The sequence below is a fragment of the Ctenopharyngodon idella genome, chromosome 10, assembly GCF_019924925.1.
Source record: "Ctenopharyngodon idella isolate HZGC_01 chromosome 10, HZGC01, whole genome shotgun sequence".
Lineage (NCBI taxonomy): Eukaryota > Metazoa > Chordata > Actinopteri > Cypriniformes > Xenocyprididae > Ctenopharyngodon > Ctenopharyngodon idella.
The window spans coordinates 16412501-16429317 of NC_067229.1; the positions used below are offsets into that span (position 1 = coordinate 16412501).

The 16817-nt window shown below is 35.8% G+C and overlaps 1 protein-coding gene across 2 annotated transcripts in view; it reads left to right on the forward strand.

Moving 5' to 3' along the window:
- Nucleotides 1-14708, forward strand: part of senp7b (SUMO specific peptidase 7b) — a 43157-nt gene extending 28449 nt beyond the window's left edge. For both annotated transcript variants that reach the window (XM_051909535.1, XM_051909536.1), the window contains exons 11-22: nucleotides 2926-3135; nucleotides 5328-5560; nucleotides 7300-7391; nucleotides 8116-8232; nucleotides 8312-8431; nucleotides 8649-8741; nucleotides 11050-11186; nucleotides 11796-11836; nucleotides 11991-12034; nucleotides 12235-12303; nucleotides 12885-13035; nucleotides 14323-14708. In XM_051909535.1, the coding sequence (XP_051765495.1) occupies nucleotides 2926-3135; nucleotides 5328-5560; nucleotides 7300-7391; nucleotides 8116-8232; nucleotides 8312-8431; nucleotides 8649-8741; nucleotides 11050-11186; nucleotides 11796-11836; nucleotides 11991-12034; nucleotides 12235-12303; nucleotides 12885-13035; nucleotides 14323-14469 (1454 nt within the window). In that variant the 3' untranslated portion in view covers nucleotides 14470-14708. The remainder of the gene's footprint in view (nucleotides 1-2925; nucleotides 3136-5327; nucleotides 5561-7299; nucleotides 7392-8115; nucleotides 8233-8311; nucleotides 8432-8648; nucleotides 8742-11049; nucleotides 11187-11795; nucleotides 11837-11990; nucleotides 12035-12234; nucleotides 12304-12884; nucleotides 13036-14322) is intronic.
- Nucleotides 14709-16817: the final 2109 nt, after the last annotated feature.

A 16817-nucleotide genomic window follows, 5' to 3' on the forward strand; every position in this document is an offset into this window, starting at 1 on the left:
ATAAAATATTTTAATAATAATATATTTACATCTAATTATTTAACACTTAGAATTCAAGATTATAAAGGCAGAAACATGTTAGTATACTTAATGTTAGTATGCATTAATTTAAAAAATGAAAGAGGTCAATTTATTTTACTTCTGTTTGCGAAGTCCTTCAACAAGTTGCTGGATATTAAGGGCATTAACATACAGGAATTACCTATAGCACGTGTTTGTGTGTGAGACCATTAAAGGACTAATTTATTCAGTCTGCTGCTCATGCTGGAAAGAGCTTTGACTCGTCTAAACAGGTGTTTCACATTATATTGTATGAAAAATGCACGTTAGCACGTTAAGGAGAAGAGTGAGTTAATGTAATACTGATTTACAAATTTGGACATCCAGTGAGCGTTTCTGATTTTTATTTATATTTATTTTATTTATATATTGTTTATTTGCAAAGACTCCAATGAAAGAGATTTTGTTTTGCTGTTGTGCTGCCCCATGTGGCAAAGAAGTGTAATTACACCCGATTGGCTCATTGGATCAGCGTCCAGCAGACTGCAGAGTTCTTTGACCCTTCACCCTGTTTTGTCCTGGGTGACAGCTCTCCTCAACTGTCTGTGACCCTCTCTCTCCCTCCTCTTGCTTAGTTTCACCGTTAAGACGGCTCAGATTAAGGCTCTATTTATGTGTGTGAGACAGAGGAAGAGCAGAGAACTTGTTTGCCTGACTTCAGTCATCCCTGTATTACTGAATGTGTTCAATAGAGCACCTGTCTGTGTATAAGATGCTTATGAGGGTTTCAGACAAGTGGCTCTCTATTCTTAGCTTTCTAGGGTCTTTGTACGTAAGCTACCCACTAGAGAGACAATACAACAAATCATTTGAACAAGGCCATCCTGCTTCAAGTGCCAAATTGAGCATTTTATCAAGCCTTCATGATAGGTTTGTGGCTTTTAGCTGTTAGCATTGACATGCATGTCCTAGTGCGCGCCCTGTTTGAAGCCCATTTGACTTGAGTAATATGATGTATTTATGAGAGAGAGAGGATATTTGACAAAAAAAAAAAATGTGGTGAGACTTTAGATTGAAACAAATGAGCGTTACATACCAGAATGTTACATTTCTAGTTTGTTAAATCATTGGCTAAGTAGCTATTTGGTTGTTTGTTAACAATTAGCATGCGCAGTCTAACCATGTGTCAGAAAATGCCTTCTATATAGTAGGCAAAAACAGAGCAAACAAAGAGTAGTATATCTGATTTTGTAGTGTTTATAAAATAGTATAGACCTACTATTTCTACCGAAATTCTGAAGTTTGGGAGAGGAGTTGTGAATGTGTAGGTCACATAATAATAATAGTAATAATAATAATAATAATACATTTTATTTGTATTGCGCCTTTCTTACACTCGAGGCGCTACAATGACAGTGACACATGATGAATGCAGTGCGTCCAGATTTCATTCATACTACACACATTCATACTATATAGAACATACTTTTTTAACATTGCAAAGTTTGTTCGTCAGTGTCATTAAATGTAGTAGCTACTTAGTGTGTGATTTTTGGACACCACTTGACTGACGTCCATGGAATAGGAAAGTCGTTTTGGAGGATGAGCTAGTTACTACGTTTTAATAAAATGTTAAAAAATATTTTTAGTAAATAGGCCAATTTTGAATTTATGTTGACTTTAACAAAATAAACCAGAAATCAACAGGAAAATAGACCACTAAAGTTGATGAGTTGACAGTTTTGTCCAATAAATTTTTGTCCTTCTCTTTAATACTATCTGACACTGACTAGTAATGGTGGTGATCACTGATTCATCTCAGTGATTTGAATCTTTTCGGTGAAGTCCGTTCACCATAAGGATTTGTTCAGTGACTTTCTGGAGGTTACATCAGCAGTTGATTCCGTTATAACAAGTGTCTTTTTGAATGTCTTGAGCGAATCATTCAATCATTTACTCAAAAGTTTTGTTTTTACTTTTTAGGGATGTCTGTTTTGTTTGTTTGTTTGTGTGAATGACCCTTTGAAAAGAATCGCAATCAAATTTCCTGATAATTTACTCACCCCCATGTCATCCAAGATGTTTATGTCTTTCTTTCTTCAGTCGAAAAGAAATTAAGGTTTTTGAGGAAAACGGGTTGAGGGTGGCGCTCTACACAATCCCAGCCGAGGAATAAGGTCTTATCTAGTGAAACGATCTGCCATTTTCTAAAAAAAAAAAAAAAAAAATTATATACTTTTTAACCACAAATGCTCGTCTTGCAGTAGCTCTGTGCTGCGCCACGCATCACATAATCACGTTGGAAAGGTCACGCGTAACATAGGCGGAAGTACTGAGCAAGTGTTTACAAAGCGAACATGCAAAGACTAAGTCAAATGCCCTTTACAAAAAAAAGTTACAACGATGTCTGATGATTTTGAAGTTGGAGTTTTTCGCCCTACCGCGAAAACTTCCGTCTACGTCATGCGTGACCTTTCCAACGTGATTGTGTAATGCGTGGCAAATCACAGAGCAGTGCAAGACACACATTTGTGGTTAAAAAGTACATAAATTTTAATTTTTTTTTTTAGAAAACGACCGATCGTTTCACCAGACAAGTCCCTTATTCCTCGTCTGGGATCATGTAGAGCCCTTTGAAGCTGCTTTGAAACTAAAAATTTTGACCTAAAACCCATTAGTAGCCGCTGAAGTCCACTATATGGAGAAAAATCATGCAATGTTTTCCTCAAAAAACATAATTTCTTCTCAACTGAAGAAAGAAAGACATAAACATTTTGGATGACATGGGGGTAAGTAAATTATCAGGAAATTTATTCTGATGTGAACTAATTCTTTAAGATTATACATCGTCAAAGCTTCACCATGCTATTTTTAAAATATCTTTAACCAAAGTCAAATAATCCTGCTTGTTTCTTGTATTTGTAGGTGCGGATGGGGAGGGTGAGGTAGCCGTTAGCGTGTCGTGCTCTCAGCTGTGCTTGTATGGCGTGTGGGATGGCGGACTGGCCCGTGACGGCAGTTTGTTATCGAGCAAGGAAGAGCCCGCCCCTTCTCTCCTCTTCCTCGTGGTGTCGGATGCTCAAGCCAGGCTTCTTCAGAAAGAGCTGTCTTTGCTGCACACAGTACACACTTCAGGTGAGGCCTGTACTGGAGATTTCTCGGTAGGGATCCACATGAGCTGTATGTTATCTCCAAAGTATACTTCAGCCGTTGGCGTTCCATGATGGTCCAAACACGGTCCAAACACTGTCCATACACACTGTGACATAATTTTCGTCATCAGGAGGGTGCAGATCAATTTTTGTGTCTGCGTGGACTGTGCGTGTACAACAGTGCATGCACAAGGTGAATGTTGAGATAGAAGACTCCTTTAGGTGGAAATTCGCAATAGTCATATTGTGTAGTTTTGTGCAGTAGTCGCAAAAGAGTGCGGATTTTTGTTTTGGTTCTTGTTTTAAGCTTTGCATGCAATGGGGAATCCATTACTTTTCTTCTTCTATCCTTCCAAGCAAATGTCCTGTAAATGACACGACTGTGCTGCCCTTTGACGTCTTGTAGAGAATAGAAAAGCAATTGTACTGTGCATGTGTCGAACTTTAGGTTTGTCTGCGTTTAGGTGATGGATATCAAAGTAATATATCTTGTGTAATCAAGAAACAAAATAAAGTGAACATATTTCATAAGTGACAATAAATAAAGACCATAAATATGGTACATAAAGAATATTTATATAGTAGATATCAAAAATGTAATTGTAGCTATTGCACTGTTGTAGTTGTGCTAAAATGAAAATTTTAAAGCAGATCTAGTTCTAAAATCCGTAATTTTTTTTTTTTTATATTTTAAAATATTTTTTATAAACACGGACACCTAGAGTATGACAACAAATCAGTGTGTTTTAGTATATTATTAATATATTTTTATATTAATACAGCAAGTTGCAATGTTACTTTGAAGCTTTAAACTAGGGTTACACGATTAATTGAAATAAAAACGGAATCGCTATATGGCTTAGTGCAATTATCAAATCGTAAAGACTGTAATTTACTTAAATATATGCACTGCGTGTTTCTGAGTGAAGCGTGGTACTGTAAACTGTTCATGATTCTGTGTTTTCAGTGTCTCTAAACAGCTTGATTCACAGTAAATCTAAAAGGTCACATATAATGTGCATTTGGGAATGCAACGTGCCAAACATCCTCCCAAACTTGTAATGAGAAGCACTTATAAACCGGCTTTTGTCAACAAAATAGAAACTTTAAGGGTTCCCTGCGGTTTTCTGCCAAAATAAAAACTTGAACTTTTCAAAATTAAGAAACCCAGAAATATTAGTATTGTAATCTTATTTTATAATTTTACTTAAATACTTGATTTTTTTTTTTATTTTTTTTTTATTTTACTGTGGAATATTACAAAAATATTTCTTGCTTTGTCAAATACTTTTATCTACTACTACTAATATTTATTATTATTAAAAAATGCATTTTAAATTATGATTTTTATTAGAGATAGTATAGCTGTACTGTAAACAGCTTGACTAATGAACTGTTATACTCTTTATTGTGATTTATCATCAATAACATGTTCAATAAATAACATTTATACAATAAGTGGCATAACAATATAAATTTTCCTAGCGTTAGTCCCGTTCATTTGCTGTGTCTGCTTTCATCAGGATTATGAAACACACATTGGATTTGGCACAGGTTTTACGCTGGATGCCCTTCCAAATAGCGTAACAGTACATTTATTAATGATAATAATAACATTGATCAGTGGTCCAAAATGCTGCTCCTCATAACTGTATATTAAACATTTAACCTTATTTTCTATTTGGCTGTGATTATCGCCTTGTGTTCTGTTCGCACAGACAAATGAATCAAGCCCTACTTAGTATACACATTATAAACACACCTTTGATCTTTGTAATGAGAGCGCAGCCAGTTTTAATGGCCCCATGGGGTTATCGAAGCAGTCGAAGCTTGTGTGACGACCCGTCAACCAGTATTAAAGCATTAACATACAGGCATTACCTGCAGCGTGTTTGCGTGTGTGTGATCGGCGGCCATTAAAAGATTAATTCGTTCAGTCTGGTGCTCATGTGTCTGGCATTCTATTATGTGGCGTGTCAGTGTGTTAGCAAGGAGGAAAACTAATTTTATTTATTTATTTATTTTTATTAAATGTTGGCCACCCAGTGAGCATTTCTGGGTGGATCACCTACCATCTGATCCGAGTTAAATGCAGACAAACAATCAAATGAAACAAACTTAATTAATAAAAAGAAATGAAGAATGTGGTTTATATTTTTTCTTTTCTTTTTCCAGGACAGGCCTGTCCTTTTGTCCTGCTGGTGTTGACTGGTCAGTTGGAGGATCTTCAGGCGGCCCTGTTGGCGTCTCTCATGGACGTGATTGGCCTGAGATATAGTCAGAACACTTTGTGTAATGCCCTGTCCTGGGCAGATGGGCTTAATCGGCTTCATTGTCACCCCCGCGGCGAACACCTCCTCTCATTGCTGGGACAAAACGTGAAGGACGCTGGACGAGACACCGCCAAGGTCAGTTCAAATCTATCCATCCATTCATTCCTTTATTGGTTCATCCATCTAATCTATTCCATCCAGCCATTCTTTTATCCATCCATCCATCTATCCATTCACAGTTCAATTTCTTTGTCTGTCCATCCATCCATTCATCCATCCATCCAAACATCGATTTCATTGTCCGTCTATCCATCCGTTCTTTTGTCCATCCATCCCATATTCCATCTATCCATCTAGTCTTTTGTCCATGCATACATCCATCTGTCTGTCCTTCCCTTCTTTTGTCTGTCCATCCACCTATTCTTTTTTCTGTCCATCCATCCATCCATGGACCGATAGATGCACGGATGGATGGATGGATGGACAGACAGACAGACAGACAGATAAAAGAAAAAGGTGGACAGACAAACTAAAGAATGGAGGGATGGATGCTTTTGTTTGTCTGTCCATCCTTTTCTTTTGTCTGTCTGTCCGTCCATCCATTCATCAGTGCATCCATCTGTTCCTTTTTCTGTCCATCCGTTCTTTAGTTTTTTCATCCGTAATCCATTCTTTTTTCCATCCTTCAGTTTCTTTGTCCATCCATACCTTATTCCATCCATCCATCCCTTATTCCATCCATCCATCCATCCATCTATTATTTTTTTCTATCCATCCACTCTTCAGTTTCTTTCATCGTTCTTCAATTTATTTGTGCATCCATTCATCTATTCATTTATCCATCCATCCTTCAGTTTCTTTGTCCATCCACAACTTTTTACATCCATCTATCCATTATTTTTTCTATCCATCCACTCTTCACTTTCTTTCATCGTTCAGTTTATTTGTGCATCCATTCATCTATTCATTTATCCATCCATCCTTTTCTTTGTCCAATCATCCATTCATTCCTTCATGCATTAATCTATTAATCCTCCATTCCTTTGTCCATCTATCCATTCCTTTACCCCTGTCCATTGCTTCCTCTTACAGTGTTCAATGGGTTGGCCAGATATTGGCGGGAACTTGAGTACAGGCATGATAGAGGCACCAGAGGATTTATATAGTCCAATATAAGAGCAGGAGTGAGGTTAGCCATGGTCCATGGAGGCTGTGTTGGTGTGTATATATGAGATGGAGAAGGAAAGTTGGCTGCTTTTACAGATAGTAGCTGAGCAGTTCCCTTTCTCTGGGGTTCTGTGGAAGTGGCCGTTGTGTCACTCTCTCCAGAGTCTTTATGATGTGGGCGGGGGCTCATGGCTGCTGCATTTTGGGGATACTACAACTTTAATACGTATGTGGGTCTTTTTTGGGGCAACATCTGCGTGTGGGCGTCAGGGCTCTTGGGGCATGACACGTTTCTTTCTTTTTCGGTTTCGATGGTGCCAGCTGGCAGCGATGGAAGTAGGCCACCTCAGACGCGTTCTCCTTTCTTTCTTTTCTTGCGTTTTATGATCTGGCTCAGCTCTCAACAGAAACGGAGCCCTAAACAGGCAGCACATGGCGTCGCTCTTCTCTCTTTTCATTTTCCTTTTTCTGAACCCATATCGCCCTCAAGTCCACTGACACTTTGAGTACATCATGTTTGCTCTTTTTACATTTTTCCAACCCATATCTACAATCCTCTTTTCAACAAAATCCAATGTAATTTGCATGCTTGAGTGGAAACCAAAGCCAATGAGAAGGTCAGTAGGTTTGGGTACTCCAACCACAGCATTTGGAGTATCAACAACTGTTTAGATTCTGATCTGACCTGGTTCACTTTACCCCAACAGGAGAACGCAAGTGGGACCAGCAGCTGGCTCAGAGAGCCAACAATCAGGAGACCCCTGCGGAGCCACAGCCGGCAACAGAGCTTACCCCGCAGGTACTGTTGATGTTTAATGCCAAGTACCCCCGAATATGATGATACTGTACCCCTTTCCTAAAATATAAAGGCAGCTATATATTTTCATGTATGCAGACTCATTTAAAAATTATACAATTCCACAAATATGATATAGAGGTCAGCCTGGAAGTTCGCATCACCCTGTTGTTTCGCAAAACTCATATTTATGTATAATTCTGTAAATGTTACCCTTTTTTTGTGATTTTTTTTTTTTTTTCTTTCTTTTTTGTGGACTCTCTAGCACCCCCTTATATGATAAACACAAGGATTTTAATCCGTATATTAATATACTGGATAATAGATACAAAAGGTTAAATAATGTATTTGTGTTTCAAAGAAAACCTTTGATAGAAAACATACATATTCATACATATTGATTGACTTAACCACTTGCATTTGTTTGGGGTTTATCCGCACAATGGAAGACTAGGAAGTGTTTAAAACTTGCTTTCTTTTCTGAAAGCAATGATTTAAGCCATAAGCTCAGTAGCTGGAACCCAAACATTGATGTTCCCTGGCCCTTTTGAGAGGTTTCCATACCACTAACTTTCCATCAAGTTGTTGAAGTTTCCATAAAGGCAGTGAAATTAAGATTTAATTTGTAAGTCAATATTGATATGTCATGATTAGCAAAGAGGATTGTATTTTTGGAAGCTGAAGTTTCATTTTCTATGAGTAGCTTGTTTGAAAAATTTTCCAACAGGCTGATCCAGTACCCGCCTCCCCCCTCCAAGGGCGGCATTACTGTGACAACCGAGGACCTGGAGTGCCTCAAGGATGGTGAGTTTCTCAACGACGTCATCATCGACTTCTACCTCAAGTGAGTCCAATGGTACTTCTGAGCTTGTAAATTGTGATGCAACATTTTCCCTTAACCTAATATTCAATACTCCCTCCAGGTACCTTCTGTTGGAAAGAGCTGACAAAGATGTGGCTGAAAGATCTCACATATTCAGTAGCTTCTTCTACAAACAACTTACTCGAAAAGATACTAGCTGCCCGGAGGAGACTGGCAGCACGTAAGAAATCACTCAGAGACCTTTTATAGTCTTTGATTTCCAGCAAGATTCACTAAAGGAACTTAAATTTTTGGATGTACTGTCTCTTTAAATCCAGTATAAGCATTTAAAGAGACAGTACACCCAAAAATTAAAGTTCCTTCAATTTCATTGGAAATTTCTTGCTAAATTATGCTTTTCATGCTGATGTGAATGTCTATGCGGTGTTTTCCCACAGAGCCCCACACAGACGACATCAGAGAGTGAGAACATGGACACGTCATGTGGACATCTTTAGCAAGGACTACCTTTTTATACCCGTTAATCAGGAGTAAGTGGAGAATTTAAGTTTACAACACACACATGCTTGATTTAGATTAGCACCAAACTTGAACTAACAGTTGTATTTTGTAACTAACTTTAACAATGAATAATAACTTCTGTAACATAATTGCTCATTGTTAATGCATTAACTAATGAGACCTTAATGTAAAGTGTTACCTGTTGTTCTTTATAATTCTTTTGCACTTTAATCTGTTTGAAACATTTGTTTACTTTATACATTTTTGTGTATTGCTTTTATTGTATTTAAATGTTCAGTATTTTAACGAGAAAAAGTAATTAAAGCTGTTATAGAATGACAGCACTTTTTTTTGCAACTTATTTAAATATCGTGATAATACCGTTTACTGTGATATAAGCTTCAACAATTATCTCAACATGAAAATTTGATAACGTCACTTGCCTAATTGAAAGTGGTGGCTTGTAACTTGTAATAGAGTCATATTCGATGTAAGGTATCTGTACTTTTACTCAAGTATGGTTTCCAGTTACTCTTTACAAATCACAAAAGTACAAATTCTCAACAAGTAAAATGAGCCAAAACAAATCGTCAGAGCATTACGCAAATCCTCACAAATAGTTACGACATTACACTTTACAGACTGTTCTTTTGTTTTTATGACCAAGCTGAACAAGGAAGCTCCGTGTAAATGTTCAGCATTGTTTGTTATCTGAGGACAGCTGAGGATGTTGGATTGTGCTTTATGGATGAGAGGATAAATCACTAAAACAAGGTCTAACAAGTCTGTAACGTCAACTGAGAGAGGGAACAGGGAATTCCGACGTGGTACTCCATGTTCTCATAAAAGCAAATTGCCACAAGAGGACATTCACTGAAACATGGACATGCGCTCACTCGCAGAGTATAACATGGCACAGATGATTCACATACTTGGGAATGTCCATTCTCCCAGTTCTGGGATTAGCAGATCTTGTACTAAGACTGAAATAGCAAATATGCACAGTATTTTCATAATGATTTTGTTTGCAAATTTGCTGGCAAATTGTATTTATGCAGTTTTATGTGGCAAATAAGAGCATTTCATTAGATTAGTTTTGCAATCCTTCTTTAAGTTGGTTTGTTTCTATGAGTCTGTTAAAATGATCCATTTCAATGAAACCATTATTGATTCTTTCGCATCACTACTCAATCTATATATATATATATATATATATATATATATATATATATATGATTGAGTAGTGATGCGAAAGAATCGTAGGAGTGACTTCATTACACGCCACTGCTGAAATCCAGCTGCATTTGGCGGGTTGGCGGGTGTCAATGTCACGCTGTGTGTGTATATACATACACAGAGCGTGACATTGACACCCGCCAACCCACCAAATGCAGCTGGATTTCAGCAGTGGCATGTAATGAAGTCACTCCTACAAGCCACTTTGGTGGGTTGAATTTTATAATATATACATTTTTCAATTGCAGTCTTTTAAAAAGGCATCTGAAATAATAAACTAAGTGCAATGTAGTGTTGTCAAAATATTGATTTTTCGATACATACAGCACTTTCTCGCTTTCTCATCTCTCCCACAGCGAGTTACACACAAACACGCCTCCCTGAACTCACTTGTTTCATATGCCCTGGATGAATATTGTTAGTGTTTGAATTCTGGCGCGGAATTGCACATTTTGCGCATAATTTTACTAATTGCTGCAGATTTTTTCCTCACACCCAAAGTGTGCGCACATAAAGCCACCTCTCTAAATTTAGTTCTTTTTCACCGCTTATTTCGCTTAAACAGTCAAATACACACAAAAAAATATCAAAATGCCGGTCTTGGCGTGTATTCATATAAACAGTCAGTTATGTTTTAAGTGAATGTAAAGAATTGAGAAAGAAAACGCATGTGTAAAAGTATAATGGATCCATGCATCAGGTCTTAAAGTGACAGCAGCATGGCTGGTGAGCAAAAAAGCCCATTCAGTATATATAATAATATTTTTTAAATTTATTTTAGCAGATTAAAATGAATGAGTATATAATTTTATAGTATAATAGTTTTAGTGAAAATATATGTTGGTAAATACATATATCAGGAACAGTTTAAAATTATAATAAATTATATTTAGATTAAAAATCATGCTAAAATAATCATGCCTTTTAGCCATTTCAGAGCAGATAATATTGTTTATACTGAATAACATCAAAAGCAGTATCAGTAATCAGTCCTTCTGCTACAGGATGATTTGGCAATAGAAACAAGACTTTATCACAGATCACTGACTTCCACTTCCTCTGCTGCATTCTGTTTTCCTGCTCTGTTTACTGTCTGTCCAGGGCTCACTGGTACCTCGTGGTGATCTGTTTTCCCGGTCTGGAACGGACACAGTACATACAGTGGAGAGACAAAGGCCCTCTGTCCCAGGATAGGTGCCAGACAGCCAAAGCAAGCTCAGCAGGGGAATGTCAAAGAGGTATCGCTTACACCTTGAAATAAAATATAAATGTATGTATGTATGTATGTATGTATTTTATGTATTTATTTATTATTTTTATTTTATTTATTTATTTATTTTTATTATTTTATTTTATTTTATTTTATTTTATTGTTATTATTGTATTTTATTGTTATTGTAACAGGGTTAATGTTGAATTAATTATTAAATTGATTATGCTATAATTATATTTTTTATTACAATAACATTGGTAACAGAGTTCAAAGGCTGAGGTTGGTGAATGAAATTAACTACACTGTGTAAGAAAATATTATTATTTAAAAATATAATTTTTGTCCTTATATAATTATTTACTAATTATAACATGATTACAAAATAATTATTAAATATTAAATTAAAAGTAAAAAATAAATAAATGAAGTTATTATTTATTTCAGATGTCATTTAGTAGGTCACAAATTTGGGGAAAATTGAACAATAACATGGTTGCCTGTAAAATATGGAACACAGATATTGTAAAGGGAAACCAATTTGTAGAAAGTACACAAGAAAAGGACAAATAACAATAAATATTTATAACAAAAAATGTATATATTTTTGAGAATTGTTTGTTTACTGTAATTCCAGACAGTTCACGTCAAACTAAGGGAAAAGGAGTGAAACTACCGGTAATCTTACTACACACACATTTTAAATATATTCAAATATCATCAGATAACCTTTGGATAGACAGTTAACAGTTTGTATTCATTTTGAACTTTTCAATTTTTATGTACAGTATAATAGCAAGGAGGAGTCTGATGAGTCTTTGTGTGTTTTTAGGATTGCACCGCACACAGCTGCACAAGAGAGACCGTCTGCAGGAGGTAAAAATCAGTCTTCAATATTCAATCTCTTGATCTTCATCTGATACACAACAACATCAGGAGGCAAATATCATGGGGCCAAATACTTCTTTACGGCACTGTATTAGCCTGCCGTGATAAAAGAGGGCTCCTCAGGTGAGATGGTTTCCTGATCCCGTTATCTCATCCACTGTTTGTCTGTTTCCTTGTTTGAACCACAGGCCCTGTATTCTGGTCATGGACTCTCTAAAGCTGTCTTACCACCAGCGGATCTACACGCTGTTACGCGAGTGAGTCATTCTTCCCTCTATAGTTTTCATGTCACATTTCCACTGTTTTTGACCAATTCAGTATGATTATAAAATAATAAAATATTTTATTGTGATTTATTATTGCAAATAAAAAAAAATAAAAAAATGAAATATGGTACAATAACACTATTGTCCTGTAATAAAATGTATTTATTTTGCTGAAATTTTAAAATTTCAGTACTTACATTTACGTCTTAATTTCTTTATTCTCAAACAGTAACCCATCAAGCTTTTATTTTGAAGAGTTCCCAGCAAATAAAAATAAGTACTGCTGGTTTCAGAGTGAAGCTTGTATTCACACGCATGCAGCTCATAATATCAAGTGGGTAAATGCCACGCTTCACTCTGAAAATGGTAGTGCATACTTTTATTAAATTAAATCACAATCTGCTCAATTTGACAAGCACACTAAGCCATATCATATTGATTTTATTGCGATATATCATGTAGCCATAGTTTGGACAGGTTTCATTGTGTTCAGTCATGTCAGAGAACTAAATGTGCCTTCATACTACATCCCTGTGATTTACCTGTGAACGTGACCTGGACTCATCCCTCAGGTACCTGCAGGTGGAATGGGAGGTTCGGAAAGGAAGCGCTCGAGCTTTTACCAGTGAACGCATTAGTGGGAGTCTCTGTAGGGTCCCGCTGCAGGACAACAGCAGCGACTGTGGCCTGTACCTGCTGCAGTACGTGGAGAGCTTCCTACAGGTACCTACAATACTGGGTTAATACCAAAATGTTGGCTTTCTCCTGATACCTCATCTACCATGGTGCTTTTTGTAGCGGGTCAGTGCTTTTTAGTTCCCTTAGTGCTTAATGTCAGAGTACAGTCTAAATTTACAGCACTAGAGAAACGTCGGTCATCCAAGTTGTCTGACATTTTGCGGTCAGCTGTTCAGTGGGCTTTTCAGTAACATAAGTAAGAGATTGGGATCTCAGGAACTCAAGTTACACCTGTTTGCAGCCTTGAACTGAGTACCAGTTAACTATATACTTTTAAGTATGAAGTTAGTTGAGGCAGCAGTATTAGTAACAGTAACAGTTTTAGAATTTTTTTTTTTTTTTTTTTTTTGAATGAAAGATCAAAAGGATAAACAATGTAGATTTATTTTCACAGCCACCTTTGCTCATATTTACCAAGGGTGCCAATATTATTGGAGGGCACTATATGTATATGTGAGTGTTTGTATATGTAAAATATACGTATTACATATATAATATATATTATATATTAATGTTTATATATATGATGTTATAATAAGAATGAATTTAAATAAATTATATATTCATTAAGTTTATAATCGATTAATATACATTCAAATCTATTAAATATTTACTATGCATTAAAATATGTAAATTTTAAATATATTGAATGTATTATCAAATATTAATACATATTAATTACAACAATAACAACATATTATTTAATATATTTCATTTATTCCATACACATGAAACAATATATTAATTAATATAATATTATTATTATTATTATTATTATTAAGTTTATTGAATGTATTTTTAAATATTAAATATAATATTTTATATTAAGTAAAAAAAAAAAAGATACTAAAACAAAAATTATTGTTAATACCAGTCCAGAGAAACCAATCCTATGTAGAACACAAGAGATTTTTAGGTAACACTTTTTAGGGTCTTTTTAACATTTTAACACTTTTTAACATTTTAGGGTCTTTGTTATGCAATTTGCATGTAGTTAGTTACTATAGTAATAACTATAAAGTATGCATAATTACATGCAACTAAACCTAAACCTAACCCTATTTCTAACCCTGACCCTGACCCTGACCCATGTAGTTAATTAGTATTACTCTGTACTTAAATGTATAATTACACTGTAACACAGACACCTTAAAATGAAGTGTAACTGAGATACTTTGAAAATCCACAGAAATAGTGTGCTTGCATAGTTGTGAATCGGTTCTTGATTTGTTAAACTTCCACTCAGAGCCTCTTTGTGGTTTTTCTGCTCAGAATCCAGTGGTGCACTTTGAGCTCCCGCTGCGATTGGAGCATTGGTTTCCACTGAATCAGGTGCGCAGGAAGAGGGAGGAGCTACGGGAGCTGGTGCTGCAGCTGTACCGGAGACAAGGAGGCGGAGCTGAGCAGAGCCTCAAATAAAAACAGCGGGAAAATGTCCTGTCAGTAAACGAACAACAATTAGGGCATTTTGTTTTTTGTTTTTCGTTTTTTGTTTGTTTGTTTTTTTACTGATTAAAAGATAAAGGATATATTTATAATTTAACTTTGTATTTATTTGTATTAAAATGGCTTTTAAATGTGACTTCAATTTCATCTGTTTTATTGATTTCTGCACAAAAATGTAGTTTACCTGAATAAAAAAAGTTGAATATTTTAAATCGAGTTTGAATTTCTTATTCAAATACCGGTTCAGTCATTAAACTCTAGAGGGCGCAGGTTGATAGGTCCTTTACATGCAGTCAGCAAGCAATCACATAATTTCTACATAGCACAAGCTGATTGGCCTCTGCTGATCCTGCAGTCAATGAGATTACTTGCTAAATATTTAAATGGTTCATTGTTTGCTGTAATCTAGTCTTGCAGCACGTTATCAAAGTTCCTCTGAAACCCTCCACCTCCACCAGCTCCACCTGCCTAGATCTGCTACAGGATTTATGTCTATTTATGCAGCAGCAGCATCTCTTAAATGCTTACATCAGCGAGTCTGTGTATCTATTAGCAGTAGCAAGTCCATACTTGCTCTGCAGCAGCAGCATAGCAAGTCTAGCAAGACCAAATGCATTAACATTGCTAAATTCAAAACATGCTAAAACTATTCAGAGAATGTCATGATTTAAATATATAGTATTTAAATGTTACAAATCATGTAATAAGGTATCATCTTTTATTGGAAAATGAAACGTTTTATCAAGATTTGATAATTACCTTAAAGGGTTAGTTCACCCAAAAATGAAAATTCTGTCATTAATACTGACCCTCATGTCGTTCCACACCCGTAAGTCATCTTCGGAACACAAATTAAGATATTTTTGATAAAATCCGACGGCTCAGTAAGGCCTGCATCGCCAGCAATAACACTTCCTTTTTCAATGCGCAGAAAGCTAATAAAAACATATTTAAAACAGTTCATGTGACTACAGTAGTTCAACCTTAATATTATAAAGTGACTAGAATAATTTTTGTGCGCCAAAAATATTAAAATAGCGACTTTATTCAACAATATCTAGTGATGGGCGATTTCAAAACACTGCTTCATGAAGCTTCGAATCAGTGGTTCGGAGCGTGTATCAAACTGCCAGAGTCACGTGAACTGTTGAAGTTTCAAAACACTTATGACGTAACGAAGCCTCGTTTACTGAAATCATGGAATTTTGATGCTCTGAATTGTGGAATAAAGTCGCTATTTTGTTATTTTTGGCGCACAAAAAGTATTCTAGTCGCTTTATAATATTAAGGTTGAACCACTGTAGTCACATGAACTGTTTTTATTATGTTTTTATTAGCTTCATGGGCATTGAAAAAGGGAGTGTTATTGCTGGCGATGCAGGCCTCACTGAGCCATCAGACTTTATGAAAAATATCTTAATTTGTGTCCCGAAGATGAGTAATTAATGATTTTAAAAATTTTCATTTTTGGGTGAACTAACCCTTTAATCTTTTAAACAACTGAGAAGATACTTTTCAAACTATAAAAATCACCTGTCAAGTTTATAATATATATTACATCAGAATACGAGAGTCAAATTGGACGACTACAGGGACTCATCTCAAGATCATTCATTTTACAGTTTATCTATGGCCAAAATTATGGGAAAAAGTTCAGTCAGAAACAGAAAATTATTGAAAATATTTAGATCAGGAATGTCAGAATCAGAATGCATAGTTTGTGCATAAAAATGTCAGCCAAAACCAACACATATTGAACTATGTTCACTAACCTGGCGAAGTTTTTCAATTGGATTGGCGTTTATTCTCTTTAGCATGCAGTGTGAAGTATTTCACTCAGTTCCCTGATGATTCTGATTCAATTTCAGCGAGTGAAGAACAAATTTATACTCATGGACATGTTTTCATATCGGACAGACAGCATGTTGAAGCCGCTCAGGCCACCATATTTTTCCCTCTTCTTGGAAAGCGATGACGTAGTCAAAACATCCTGTACTGTGGGTTTCCCAGATAGTGCATGTACTCTCTGGACCTCTGCTTCTCGTATACTACCATGTATTGGGCACATTATTTTTTATTAAATAAATGACATGTTACTCAGAGACTGACATGTTTGGCTTCTCAAAAATGTTCTCAAATTCATTGACTTTTGAAAATCAAGTTAATTTTTTACCAGGTAGGGAGTGGTTTTGATGCGCAAAGTTGTTTTTATTGTCTCTTTTCACAAAAATCTTCTATTTAAACCTATAAAATGTTAAAAATCACTTTTTAAAGCTTGTTCCATTATTACCCCTTAGCAGACTGATTACTGCCACAGTCAT